Source organism: Rhincodon typus, chromosome 24 (genome assembly GCF_021869965.1).
Source record: "Rhincodon typus isolate 14 chromosome 24, sRhiTyp1.1, whole genome shotgun sequence".
NCBI lineage: Eukaryota > Metazoa > Chordata > Chondrichthyes > Orectolobiformes > Rhincodontidae > Rhincodon > Rhincodon typus.
In genome coordinates this window covers 14032759-14047904 of record NC_063355.1, presented here as the reverse complement: position 1 = coordinate 14047904, position 15146 = coordinate 14032759, and the positions used below count along the sequence as shown (strand labels likewise).

Genomic DNA, 15146 nt, shown 5'->3' with positions numbered 1-15146 from the left:
ATGGGTTCATGAAGGGCAGGTCATGCTTGACAAATCTTTTGGAATTCTATGAAGACATTACGAGCGAGGTGGACAATGGGGACCCAGTGGATGTGGTGTACCTAGACTTCCAAAAGGCCTTTGACAAGGTGCCGCAGAAGAGGCTACTGCATAAGATAGGAATACATGGCATTAAGGGTAAAGTATTAGCATGGATAGAGGATTGGTTGACTAACAGGAAGCAAAGAGTGGGGATAAATGAGTGCTATTCTAGCTGGCAGTCAGTGACTAGCGGTGTGCCTCAGGGATCGGTGTTGGGACCGCAATTATTTACAATTTATATAGATGATTTGGAGCTGGGGACCACGTGTAGGGTGTCAAAGTTTGCAGATGACACTAAGATGAGTGGCAAAGCAAAGTGTGCAGAGGACTGTGAAACTTTGCAGAGGAACATAGATACATTGAGTGAGTGGGCAAAGGTCTGGCAGATGGAATACAATGTAAATAAATGTGAAGTCATACATTTTGGTAGGAGTAATAGTAAAAAGGATTATAACTTGAATGGTAAAAAGTTGCAGCATGCTGCTATGCAGAGGGACCTGGGTGTCCTTGTGCATGAATCACAGAAGGTAGGTCTGCGGGTACAACAAGTAATTAGGAAGGTAAATGGAATTTTGTCCTTCATTGCTAAAGGGATTGAAATAAAAAGCAGAGAGGTTATGTTGCAGCTGTACAAGGTGCTGGTGAGGCCACACCTGGAGTACTGTGTGCAGTTTTGGTCTCCTTACTTGAGAAAGGATGTACTGGCACTGGAGGGGGTGCAAAGGAGGTTCACTAGGTTGATTCCGGAGTTGAGGGGGTTGGCTTATGAGGAGAGACTGAGTAGATTGGGATTATATTCATTGGAATTCAGAAGATTGAGGGGGGATCTTATAGAAACATATAAAATTATGAAGGGAATAGATAAGATAGAAGTAGAGAGGATGTTTCCACTGGCAGGTGAAGCTAGGACAAGAGGGCATAGCCTCAAGATTAGAGGGAGCAGATTTGGGACTGAACTGAGAAGGAACTTCTTCACCCAGAGGGTTGTTAATCTATGGAATTCCTTGCCCAGTGAAGTAGTTGACGCTACTTCAGTAAACGCTTTTAAAAAAAAGGTAGATTTTTTTTGAACAATAAAGGAATTAAGGGATACGGTGAGAACGCGGGTAAGTGGACCCGAGTCCACGAAAGGATCAGCCATGATCTTATTGAGTGGCAGAGCGGGCTCGAAGGGCCAGACGGCCTACTCCTGCTCCTCGTTCTTATGTATGTCTTATGTACAAGTGTCCAGTGCTTCTGTACTTAAAAGCGACAACGACAATGACGACGACAATGACGACGACGACAACAACAATAATAACATTGCTGGAAAAGCTCAGCAGGTCTGGCGGCATCTGTGAAGGAAAAATGTGAACATTTCGGGTCCGGTGACCCTTCTGAGGAAAGGTCACTGGACCCTAAACGTCAACTCTGCTGAGCTTTTCCAACAACTTGGTTTTCGTTCCTGATTTACAGCATCCGCAGTTCTTTTGGTTTTTATCCAACTTCTTACAGTTCTGATAATAACTTAGTTTTGTTTCTTTCCAAATCCTGCCTGGCATGAATATTTAATTTCATATTTCCAACATCTGCAATATTCCTTTTACTGAAACAGTGAAAACATGTTTAAACTTGTAACATTTACTCAAAATGAAAGTTTGCTCCAATAAACTATAGTGCATACCATAAATTCAATATGAATTAAATAGCACCTTTGAATGACTACAGGCACACGTGTAGCCTTCTGTTTTCTTTAAAGTTACTTTCAGCTGGTTGCAATAAAGCACTTCTGACAATGGTAATTTGCAACAAATGACATGATAGGATTCTGAAACATTGTTTCTAAAAATTTTAGATACCCTTTATATTTATCCATTTTACACATTCAAGATAATGATTTTAATGATTGTACAAAGTTTGGAAACACTGGAAAAAAAAACTTACCCAGGCAGTGTGCTCCTTTAGATAACAACCTTTGTATTCTATAGTATTTGGATGCTTGAGTTGGCTGAGAAACTTGACTTCTTTGATAATGTCCTGCCATTTCTGTGAATAATAATGTTTGATAACTTTAAAAATCGTTAGCTCCACATTTTAGAAGACATCAGAAATATTGAACTATTTAAAGCTATTTATTGCATAACATACTAATTCCTTGTAAGTGATACTCCAAGACAAAGATGTTCTTTGAGAACTACTGGATTAAAATTTTTCCAATGATGGAACAAGCTTAAAATTACATTACCTCTGTTATTTGTTTACCACTATAGGACATTTTCTTGACTGCCACCACCTCTGATGTGCGAGCGTTTCTGGCCTGAAGGTTAAATACATAAATTTTTTTCAACAAATAGGTTTTGTTTTCCCAAACAGAAAAAAAGACGTGAACAGAGAAGAAAAATTGTCCTCAATTAAAACATGAATATTCTCACTGCCTGTATTCTGGTTAGAGTTGGAACATTTCCATAGATTCAGCATTGGATTTGTAAAACACAAACCATAAATGAAATTCCGAAGGCCCTCTACCTGTCAATGCTCCTCAAAATCTAATTAAAACTTTTACTCTCACTTCAAAATACTTACCTGCCTGAACAAAGACTTAAGTATTTGATTGTTTTGTAGTGCGATATGAATGCCATGTCCTCAGAATTTTTTGCATCACTCTACAAAGTGTGCCCAAGAAGAACAATCCGCCATTACCTTCGCGACAGACAACAACATGGCCGGGCACACTAGTCACCTGACCACAAGAGCACTCAGAGCCCTAGGTATCAGGGTAGCCCACAAACCAACAATTACCCTGCGGGAGCTACTGACGAACATAAAGGACCCCATGCACACAACCAATAAAAAAAATCTTAACGTAATATACAACATACCATTGCAAAGACTGAGAAACACTACATAGGCCAAACTGGAGGAAAACTGGCAATAAAGGATACACAAACACCAACTAGCAACCAAGAGACACGACCAATTCTCACTGGTCTCAATATACATGGACAAAGGACACGAATTTGACTGGGACAACAACCATAATAGCACAAACCAAACAAAGACATGCCAGGGAATTCCTGGAGGCCTCACATTCCAACCAGAACTCCATTAACACACACATTGAACTGGACCCAACATACAAACCACTGAAGAACAAAATCGGAAGTAATACCAACCTACCCAACAAATGGAGGCATATAAATAACAAGCAGGACAGAACACCAACGCTTCAGAGGCGCACTGACGATGTTACCTAGCAGGGCGATGAAACGTCTGCAAACACAAGGGTTGGGCAAGCAAGTCTGCAACCTCATCCACAACCCGAGCTACAAATCTCCAAAAACTTTCTACGAAGAAAGTATTTAAAACACATTGGCTGCAGTGTTTTCCTATAACAGCAATGAGAAGTGGTACATAACACTATTGGAAGGAAAAAATGTAGGCCAGGACTCAGTTCCTATTCTCTTGTGACTTGCACTGTATAATTTCTAAAATATTAAACTGAAAAGGTCAAGCGGCCTGAACATAACACCCTCTAAGAAATGACAGCTTTGCTAAATCAATACTTCCTCCTCAGTATAACTGAAGTTTCTGACCAAATGATGTGATGTCTGAAACTGCATTTGAATGAACCTTCTAACTCTGACTAGGGTGCAAGAAAAAGCAATAATTAATACGAGATACGCAAGATATGCTTATTCGGAAGAATTCAGAGTTTGATTGGGGTAGATCCCAGCAAGCTAACCACAATAAAATTGGAGACAGAAACCAAAAATGCTGGAAACACTGAGCAGAGAAACAGTTACTATTCTGGAACCTGCAGGGAAAGCCCATGGAATGTAGTATAAAAACTGAAAAAAAAGTGGGAACAATGCAGGGAAAAAAAAATCATTACTTATACACAAATCAGGAGATTACACACAAAGACAGCAAGGAACAGCAAATTACACTCATGGAAATTGTTGCAGAGCGGAAAAGAAGGTACTTTGATGAAGGATTATTGCAATTAAGCGTGATGAGCATTGGTCAAACATGTAAAACTTATTAATTGTCAGGTTTATGAAGCGAAGGCCAAGAACAATAAAGTACAAAGTAAAATGAATTTAACCCAAGTAAAGTAAAATTATTATAGGGCTGCTCAGTCACGTGGTAGCGTGCTGCAAATCATAGGTTCTACTGGTGATCTAGATGACCCTGCATGTACAGGAAGTGTTACCAGCTGCAGAAGTAACAACTTTTGGTTTGAGTTGTAGTCAATGTGGCACATGGCTAAGGCTGAGAAAAACAAATAGCAGAGAGGTGGACACACCACAAACTAAAAGCAGAAAAGGAATGGGTAAATGCCAGGCAGTCCATCAGGATCAGTACTGAGCTCCTGCTCATGAACTACTTTTCCATTTTGGATACTGATGTTGGTTCCTTGAAGAAACTCAGAGTCAAGAGTGGTGATACCACAGGCAATTCTGCTGTGCAGGAGTGAAGAAAAGGGCAGTTTTGACAGGAGATTCACGAGTTCAGAAAACAGATGGACATTTGTGGCCCCAATCATAACTTTAGAATGGGTTAGTTGAAAGGCTGCTTTCTGTGCTCTAACTTTCCTATAGCTTCCTGCAGATTAGCCATAACTAATGTCAGAAAAGGATAAGCTTGCTGACTTTGTCAAAAGCAATGGAGGGGGGGGGGGGGAAAAAATCAATATTCAAGGTGATGTTCTCAGCATTGAAATAGGATAAGAATTAAATTCCAGAGACTCAGAATGAACGTTCTTAAGAGATAAGTAGAGCTGGATCGAGACAATATGCTTCACGACCTTAGAGAAAAAGGGAAGTTATAGGCTAAAGTAAACGGAAAAGCACACGACTGTTTAATTATGCTAGCAGTTTTCACCTGTCCTGGGTTTGGTTCTATGAATAGTAGTGGCCTTTTGGTTCCTCATAAATGACCACTGCTAATGAATAAGCTTGAATGGCTAAAACACTTAACAGAGGTGCTCATGGTGACCAGCATCAAAATAGTTGAGATGCAACGGGAAGGGGGGAGGAAAAGGGGTGTAATTTAGATCATTTGCAATCTATAGCTGGGATAGTGAAAGCAAATCCATCAAATTTCAAATGGGAACTGATAAATATTTGAAAGGGGAACATAAGCTGGGCAGTGGATGAAGAACAGAGTGGGTGTAACTGTTCAAAATCTTGCACAGGGCAGGAACAGATATAATGGGTTGAGGCGCTTCTTGCTGTGCTGTAGTCTATGATTCCATGCAAGCTAATCAGTCACTAGCATAATCTCACCAACTACATTATATAGCAGCACAACATGATAAACTAGATTAATTCAGAACAGATCTTGCAGCTTGCGGCCTATCTGCAGAATTGTATTTCAGTCCCACAATACGTTGCTTTGTTGCCCAGTAAATGGCTTGCTATCATTGGTCGTTGAGCCAGGTGACGAACCCTAGTTTGGTGAGTATAGGAACAGGAAACCACAAGGATTAACAACCTACCTGAAAACAAGATGCCACCCAGTGAAAATGCAACAAATGTCAATTACATAATCGCACAGTATAGAAGACCCATCAGTTTATTTAAAGAGCTACCCAATTTATTCCGCACACCAGATTTTTCCCCATCCATAGCCCTTTAAATTAATCCTCTTCAAGATGATGTCTAATTGCTTTCTGAAAGATCCTACAGGATCTAATACCACAACCCTTTCAGGTAGGACGTTCCAAATCTTAACCCTCCAAATAAAGGGATTTCTTATTTCTACACGAGTTGAAATACCAATTGTTTTATATTGATGAATACAAATAACCAACATACTTGCCAGAGAAAACCTTTTCATCTGTTTTGCTCTATTAAACTCTCGGTTTACAAACTTCTATCGCTGCACATCAATTCCAAACTTCTCCAATAGCTCATGCTTAGTACCATCCTAGAAAACCTCTTCTGAACCCTTTTTATGACCTGAACATTCTTAAAAAGTGCGATAGTCAAAAAGAACAAAATGTAGAAAAGATTTAGCAAGACCTCTTGCTTGTGTATTAAATGAGCAATTTAAAGCCAAACATCCATCAGCTTTCTTAAGGTAGTTATCAATTTTCCCCACTGGTTTTTACATTCTTGCAGTTCCCTCAATCCTGGCACAATGCTGTGCTGCACTCTCCAAATCGTACACTTCCCTCTGCATGTCGTTTCTTTCAAAGAGCATCCCTTCACATTTATCTACGTTACAGAAATTGTTCTGATAGTTGTCTGCTTAGTTCACCAGTCTGTGATCTCCTGAAATTTGATTCTAACCTGTTCAATTTGTCGCTTAGTTTTGGTACTGTCAGCAAACTTGCAAAATTGTATATTCTGCAAAGTAATTTCAGAAAAGCAATGCTCTTTACAGCAGTACCAAGAAAACCCCACAGCAGCATTATGCTCTGCCTCTATCCCTTAGAGGAACTTAATATCCAAATTATTTTAATACCATGCAATTGAATGTATCAAAACATTGCAATGCTTTTATCACATTCCTCTCAAAGTTCATATCTGCAGCATCCCCAGCACCATTTTCTAACAGTACTGCTACCGTAACCAGTACTGTCTAAAAGAACTCAATTGTTGCATTGAATACAAAACCAATACAAAAATAAGTCATGCTAAATCTTTTGAACATTAGCTGGAAAGGAACCTTCAGTCAATAGCTGTGCTTTTTTACCCAAACTTGTTCATCAATACAGTTGTATGCCTTCAGACAAGAACTGACCACCACCAAAAGAAAGTTTGATCCAATATTTCCTCTAACTTGTATTCAAATATTTTGGCATTATAATACAACATTCAATTGGTTTGTTGACAGCTACTGTGCATCTTCAATTGTTCCTTTGCTACTTCAATTTGCATTCATGATATTACGTAGAGAGTTTTCCTTTTCATGTTCATTATGTTCCACTTACTTACCCGCACTTTATTTAATCTTTGTGTCACCATTGCTAAGTCCTCTCATTTTGGCTTGCACGTTCCATAAAGACCAATGTTATTCCCATCTCTAACTGGATACCATACAAGAACGGCAATTGTATCGGGTGTCAAGAAGCCGAATCACTGAAAGACTAGAAGCTTTAGACAGTCTTCTAATCAGTAGGTGATCTCCCCTTTCATTCTACCATGTTAATTGGTATCCAAAAGTTCAATGTTCGGGACAATCCTGATTTCAACAAACTTATTCTATAAATAGGATCTTTCAAAAAGCAGTCCTATTAGCCCAACTTTACCTTTTTCCTACATAGTAAATTGTCGTTTTTAAACATTTAGTGATTTCTCCTTCAAAAGAGACTATTGAACCAGTTTAGTACCTTCTCAGACAGTGTATTCCAGATCATAACTCTTTGCATAAAGAGAATTCCCATCTCGAGTTATTTCACAAATTACTTTAAAAATCATGCCCTGCATTCACAAATTCATGCGTTAGAGAAAATAAGAAACTGTTTCTATTATCAAAGTTTGCACAACTTTGAATTCCACCACCCCCACCCTCCCACAACCTTTCCTACGTCAAAACAGTCTCTCTACTCGACTAAGTCCATCATCCAGGTTAGCATTCTGGTCAATTTTTTCAAATCCTCCCCAAGGAACACAAGCTATTTGTTTTTATAACATCGCTTTTTCCTAATCTGCCTCAAAAATGTTTGTCATTCTCATTCCAACAATATTAGATCCTTTTTACTTATTCTGTTCCACACTTTCCAATCATTTCTGTTCCAGTTCAAGAACTATTCTCGACATCAATACATCCTCCTTCCCCAGGACTATGAAAAGATACCAGATGAGTTACATGCCCATGTTGTAATTAAAGTTCCTAGAATTCTTTGAATTATTGGCACTCCTCAAACTCAGAATAAGCCAATTAGTAGGTTATATAGTGTCATATATTTCAGACACCTATAGGATTAACTACTTAAACTATTATTGTTCACCAATATTTTGTGTTTGGCAATTCAAAAGATACAAGTGCATCAATGGGTTTAAAAAGTTCTCACTTACAAAATAAACAGCTCCGAAACTTCCATGTCCAATTTCATGCAGGTCAACAAACAGTTCCTCTGGGTCCTCTTTAAAGAAGAGTTCTGAAACCTCTGGATCTCTTGCTGCCCCTTTACGTGTTGAAGATGGCATTCTTGCCACTCAAAGCCTTGCAATGATTGGTATAGGGATCACAAATTTCTCCCTTCATCGACAAATGGCCCTTTATAAGCAGCAACTGTAAAAAGATGTCCTGAACAGTAAGGAGAGATAAAACAGACAGTACCACATTTGGGTTTACTTCATTGCTTTTTGTAAATAATGCATTTTTGAACAAAGACAAAATATTCCACAAATCAACATTACTTTCAATTTAGAGGATGAGAACACAACATTTCAGAAATACTCTAATAAAAACATCATCTTTGTCCTGTCTTTCAAACAGTTATATGTGGCAGTCACCTGCTAGTAGCAGCAACACTAGCACAGTATCCAATCAGGAACAGAAGAGTACTAGGTCATTCAGCCCTTCAAGCCTACTATCATTAAATACAATCATAGCTAATCAAACACTTCCGTGCCTTTTCACCTGCACTACTCCCAACAACCTTTTACACCATTGATAATCGAAAATACGTCAAGCCCTACTTTGAACACACTAAAAGACTGAATTTTCACATCCGTCTGGGGTAGAAAGCTCCAAAAGATTCACCAGCCCGAGTGAAAACATTTCTCATCTTAGTCCTAAACTGATTTCCCCTGATTTTTAACATTGTGTCTCTGGTTGCAGACTCCCCAGGGGAAATATCTTAGCTGCATCTAACCTGTCTACCCCTTTAAGCATTTTGTCGGTTTCAATGAGATCACCTCTCATTCTTCAAAACCTGAGGCTCAGTTAGCCCAACTACTCTTCACAGGACGATTCCACCATCCTAGAAACAATTCTGGTGAACATTTCTTGCACTCCCTCTACAGCAATTTCTTTCTCAAGATAAGGAGACCAAAACTGCACATACCACTCCACGTAGCGTCTAACCAAGTTCCTGTAAAATTGCAGTAAAACGTCACTACTCAAATCATGATGTATGCTAACATTTCATGAGGCTTCCTAACCACTTACTGCAATTTCATATTAACCTTCACTGACTTACTAATAATGACACCTAAATCCACTTGTACATTTATCCTTTTGAACTTCACCATTTAAAAAGTACTCTCCACCCAAAATGAAAAATCTCTTACTTTTCCACATTCTATGTAAATGCCATGTGCTTACCCAGTCATTGAGCCTGCCCAAATTCTCCTGAGAATGTTTTACATTTTTATCAAACATTTCTGTGTGGCTTGGTTTTTGTTGCAAATTTTAAGTTATAATATTTGGAGCTCATTTCCAAATCACTGATGTATACAGTATATAGCCGAGGCCTCAAGTACTTATCTTTATGGTACCACATTCACCAGTCTGCCAATGCGAGTGTGACCCATTAATTCCTATTGTTTTGCTAGCCAATCTCTAACCTAAGCCGATAATTACTCTGTACCACGTGACTTAATTTTGCGAAGTCGCCTCCCATAGGGGTCATCGAAAGCCTTCTGAAAATCCAAATATACATCTAACAATACCTCTTCAATTTCATTTGGAAAAAAAGCTCAAGGTTCTCAGACATGATTTTCTATTTACAAATCATTGCGAAGCTTGCCCAATCAGATCATTTTTACCCAAATTTCCCTTTAACACGTTCTTTATGAAGGATGCTAGAATTTTCCATTCTAACGTTGCAAGGCTGAATTACCAGTGGTTTCCCATTTTCGTCCCCTTGCTCTTTTCTTGAATAGCAGGGTAACATTTCAGGCTTGCAATTTGTGGGAAACGTTCCAGAATCTAGAATTGTTGAAGTCGATTATCAATGTATATTATCTCTAAAGCTACTTCCTTCAACACTTGGTTGTAGACAGTAAGGTCTAGCATTCTCTCCAAGCTCAACAGCTATATGAGTGCAGCCACTCAACATTCTACATTGTGATCAGTGCACGGATGTGGATCACAGCACTGACTACCAGTTCCAGAAATCGCTGCCACTCTGAGGTCCATGCAGAAGATAAATTACCACTGTTCATGCCCTGGGGATTTATCAACTTTCTGTTCTTCCTAGTCACTTGGCCCTCTTATTCCACGAGATTTCTGATACCTTGCTCAAGATAAACAGACACCTTTTCCGCACTTTTGCTCTTTGAGCTTTAAATTCTCCTGACTGCCTTTCATGTCCTTATATTCATCTTAACTAAAGATTTCTTTTAATGTAAAAATATCTACAGGTACAATCTACTTTTATGTTTTTAGCGAGATTGTATTTACATTCTACTCATTTCTTCGTCAGATTCTTGGTCCTCCTTCAACACATTCTTAAACTTCACAATCCTAACGCTTAGTACTATTTCTGACCATAAAGTTGGCCATTATACATTTCTGTTTGTCATACACAATCCTTAATTTGTTGACCTTTCCTCAAGTGTTCTACTATTGACCAAGGGCGGCCACTTCAAACAGTGCAAAATTCATCCTTGGGCAAGGGTAATTCTTGTTAAATGGATTGAGGTCACTTCCAAGAAGCTCAGCTTAGATCATTGCATCTTCCTAGAATCTGGATTTCCTGCAGATAAGACTTAGCTTTAAAAAACTGATTTAATTCTTGAAAGTCATTCAGTAAAACATCTTTACATTGCTCGTGTTAAATCACGAGGCTAACTACGCCACAGAACTTATTTACTATGCAGGGTCATGCTCGGAAACTAGCAAATCAGCTTGTGAATAAGGTTTCCACTAATGCTGTTGAGCAGGTGTTGAAGTTTCAGTATAACTTCATTTCTTTCTCCAAGGTGAAGTAAAGTCACCAATACAGCTGTTGTCAATTTACAGGTTTCAGAAGTGTCAAATTTACTCATTCAGTGGCACACATTCTTAGCTTTAGCATTACAAAAAAAGTCAGTTGTACAGCTCAGAAACTGACTCTTTGGTCCAACTCGTCCACGCCGACCAGACATCCGAAATTAATCTAGTCCCCTTTTCCAGCATTTGACTCATATCCCTCTAAACCCTTCCTATTCATGCATCCATCCAGATGCCTTTTCAATGATTTTAAATTGTACCAGACTGCACGATTTCTTCTGGCAGCTCATTCCATACACGTACCACACGGTGAGAAAAAGTTGTCCCTTAGGTCCCTTTTAAATCTTTCCCCTCTTACCTTAAGCCTAGTCGTACCTTAACCCTGTAGTATTGGACTCCGCTACCCTGGGGAAAAGACATTGGCTATTCATCCTATCCACGCCCCTTCATTTTATAAACCTCTCTAAGGTCACTCTGCAGCCTCCGACGCTCTAGGGAAAACAGCCCCAGCCTATTCAGCCTCTCCCTACAGCTCAAACCCTCCAAGACTAGCAATATGCTTGTAAATCTTTTCTGAACCCTTTCAAATTTCACAATATCATTCCTAAATCAGGGAGACCAGAATTGAACGCAGTATTCTAAAAGTGGCCTAACTAATGCCCTGTACAGCCACATGACATCCCAGTCCTATACTAAATGCACTGACCAATAAAGGCAAACATACAAAACCCCTTCTTCACTATCCTGTCTACCTGTGACTCCACTTTCAAAGAACCTGCATCCCAAGATCTGTTTGGCAACGCTCCCCAGGACCCTACCATTAAGTGTTTAAGTCCTGCCCTGAATTGCCTCACCACAATGCAACACCTCACATTTATCTAAATTAAACTCCATCTGTCCCTCCTCAGCCCATCTGATCAAGATCCTATTGTATTCTTCAATAACCTCTTCACTATCCATAACACCACCTATTTTGGTGTCATCTGTAAACTTACTAACCATTCCTCCTATGTTCACGTCCAATCCCAACGAGAATCAATATTGTTAAATTAGCTCTTATAAACCTATCCTCTCATTCAATTGTGGAAAGCATAGATGAACAATGAGATTTTGGTTTCTATGTAATGAAGTCTTACATACCATTTGCTTTCTAGAGCTGCAGGTTAACAGTGGTTTTTGTATGTAGATCCCTCTCAATAGCAGCTTTTGTCAGTCACTTAACACTTGAGATTCTACTTTCCTGATGTTCATTCTGAAGTGGCCAACTTCACAACGCTCCATTGAATATTCAATTTGCATGTTCTTGCTCCCTCACGTTATTTATAATCCCTTTACAGCTTTTTTTTTTTAAAAAACCCTTCTTGAAGTGTATTTTTCCACTTAATTTAACACCACGGTACGGGCTACACTGGGGCACCGAATAGATTTGAGGAGATAGACAATTTCAGGTAGTAATAGCAGCAAATGGGAGTTGGGCCAAGAGGAGATCAGTCATGATCATTATTAAGTAGTGGAGCAGAAATGAGGGCTTGAATTGCCTACACCTTTTTCTCATTCTTTGAGATTATTTTTAATCCACAAACCTCAATTTTCTGTTAAACTTTCAAGTGAGGTCGAACTGAAAATTTAATTATTCTTCAGTCAACTGATTATCCTTAACTGCCTGCTTGCTACACCCTCAAGAAATAGATACCAAATATATTTTTCCCTAATAAGACAACTGATTCCACTTAACCATGGTAATTTCCAAGTGCCCTGCCAGCAAGTTTTAACATTAGACTCTAGCATTTACCTAACTGTTGATGTCAGATGAACTGACCCAAAAGCTCACCACTGTCTCACCCTCTCTTTTCTTAAACAGCGAGGGTGCATGTCCACATTATAACTCTGGGACTGCTGTAAAAATTAGATCATTCTACAAGATCAAAAATAATGCATCCGCCATCTCTGCAGCTACTTATGAAATTCAAGAAAACAGATAATCAGGGAATTTTTCAAATCCGAAGTCCTCTAATATTACTCATTTCCTATGATTGACAACATCTCGAGTTCCTCACAACTACTGGATAATTGGTTTGGCACAATTTCAAATAGTGGGGTTGGGGGGGTGGGGGAATCTCTCTCTCTTCCACCATGCACAGAGATACAAAGGATTACTATATGTCTACCCTTTTCTTACAGTCCATTTTTACTTCTCTTGCCTCCAAGGAATCCATGATTTCTTCCTCCAATCTATTCCTTTCTAGATGCCTTTGAAGCTCCAATACTTAGCCACTAGCTTTATTAGCTTTCAAATTCCCCTTTCTCTATAAAATTTCCTGGTAATTCTTTGCAAAACTCCAGAATCTTCTCAATCCTCAACAGGATTACTTTCTAGTAACATTACGCCTCTTCTTGTAATCAAATCCGATTTTTAAATTCAGTCTTTAGCAATGAGGAGATGATCTTTTCCAATGGTGTATTTTTCAAATGGAATATTTATTGCAACGATTAATTAAATTTAAATATTGTCATTTCACCACACTATATATAGTAATCTAGTTCCCCAATCTACCTTAGCCAACCTGTCCCTCATAGCTAAAAACCAAAAGAACTGTGGCTGCTGTAAATCAGGAACAAAAACAAAGTTGCTGGAAAAGCTCAGCAGGTCCGGCAGCATCTATGAAGGAAAAAACAGAGTTAACGTTTCGGGTCCGGTGACCCTTTCTCAGAACTTTTGTTGCCCCTCAGTTAGTTTACTTCATTCAGATGCAAGATGCAAAGTTTTGAACTTTAGCAAATAATTCTCAAACTTAATATAACATTATATTATAATCACAATTTCCTAAAGGCACCATTATCAAGTTATTAATTAATCCCTGTTGTTTGCGATGGCTTGATTCCACACTATATTAACCTGCAAATTAACATACATGTTCCACAAAATCACCTTTTGGACATTTACTTCAAATTTGGTTTAACCAGTCCATAAGATGATACAAATCAATGATTACTGCATGGCCTTTGTTACAAATGCCTCTAATTTCTTAATCTGTACTACTTTCAACTCTAAAACTGCTTTTAGTGGGGCTATAAACTATTATCACTTGTGTTCTCTGTCAGCTGTTTTTATTTAAAATCCACTTGACTAATTTCTCAGTTTGACTTTCTAAGATATTATTCCATACGGACTTGACTCATCCTTTACCATTTGCCTCTCTACTAAAGGTCAAGTATCCTGGAATATTTCATTTCCAATCATGGTCACCATGTAATAACATCTCAGTAATGTCTACAAGATCAAACCGAGTAAAATCTTTGTGGTAATCATTTATCTATTTTGTTGAGAATGTTTCAAGCGTACAGACAAAGTGGGTTTAGTTTCATCTAAATTTTTTTCCCCGGATGTCACTTTGAAAGCCTTTGAAGCTGAAGACAATGCCCTGGTGAAAAGAATAGATTGCACGTTAGAATACTGGACAGACAGGTTGTACTAGAATGGGCAATAGTAAAAGGTATTAGGTGGGTTCAGCACAAAAGATCAAGTAATCAAATCAAAAGGAGGGTTACTGAACATATTTGGTGAACAAAGTGCAGGAAATTAAATTGAAGTGCAGATGCAGGCATGGGTACTGTGCCAATAACAGTGTCCTGGCTCAAAGGGAGAACTGCGTATTAAACATTAAAGGGTGGTATTCAGGAACAATAAATTGCCAATTGACAAAATATATAAGAACAGATTGTTATTCTTGGAGTAACAAATGGTCAAACTAAACTGTGGTTTGTATATACATTTAAAGGATTGTGTCAATTTAAATAGAACCGGTAATAATGTAAATTTGAAAGACAATTAACTGATGGTCTTGATAGATCTGCTGCTCAGCTTTGTATCCCGAAATGAAAGTTCACTGGTACACACAAGCCTCAACATTTATCAGCACAGGACAAATTTAATTAACATGACATTCTAAATTGACAAGATTTTTGCTGGTACCATATGCTCGGGCAGCAAAAACCATGTGGATGGCTTGACCATTTCTTATTGATTTAGTTTTAAAATATTCCTACTAAACTACTTCTTTTGGTTGGGATAGATAGATTTTAGGCATTTTTTTTTTTTAAAAAGTAGCCAAATATACTGAAGTGGAAAGTAAAGTAGGGCAGAATATGCATAACTATCTTCGGGCAGCACAGGTTTTGTTAAATACCCTACC

General features: G+C 38.5%; 1 protein-coding gene across 9 annotated transcripts in view; it reads right to left on the bottom strand.

Annotated features, from left to right (window-relative positions):
* taok3a (TAO kinase 3a) overlaps positions 1-15146 on the bottom strand; it is a 110866-nt gene that overhangs the window by 77606 nt on the left and 18114 nt on the right. For 5 of the 9 annotated variants that reach the window (XM_048611643.1, XM_048611649.1, XM_048611645.1 and 2 more), the window contains exons 3-5: positions 8088-8319; positions 2306-2377; positions 2005-2106 (exon numbers count right to left, since the gene is read on the bottom strand). In XM_048611643.1, the coding sequence (XP_048467600.1) occupies positions 2005-2106; positions 2306-2377; positions 8088-8219 (306 nt within the window). In that variant the 5' untranslated portion in view covers positions 8220-8319. The remainder of the gene's footprint in view (positions 1-2004; positions 2107-2305; positions 2378-8087; positions 8320-15146) is intronic. The other 4 variants (XM_048611644.1, XM_048611642.1, XM_048611650.1 and 1 more) reach the window with 1 other exon arrangement.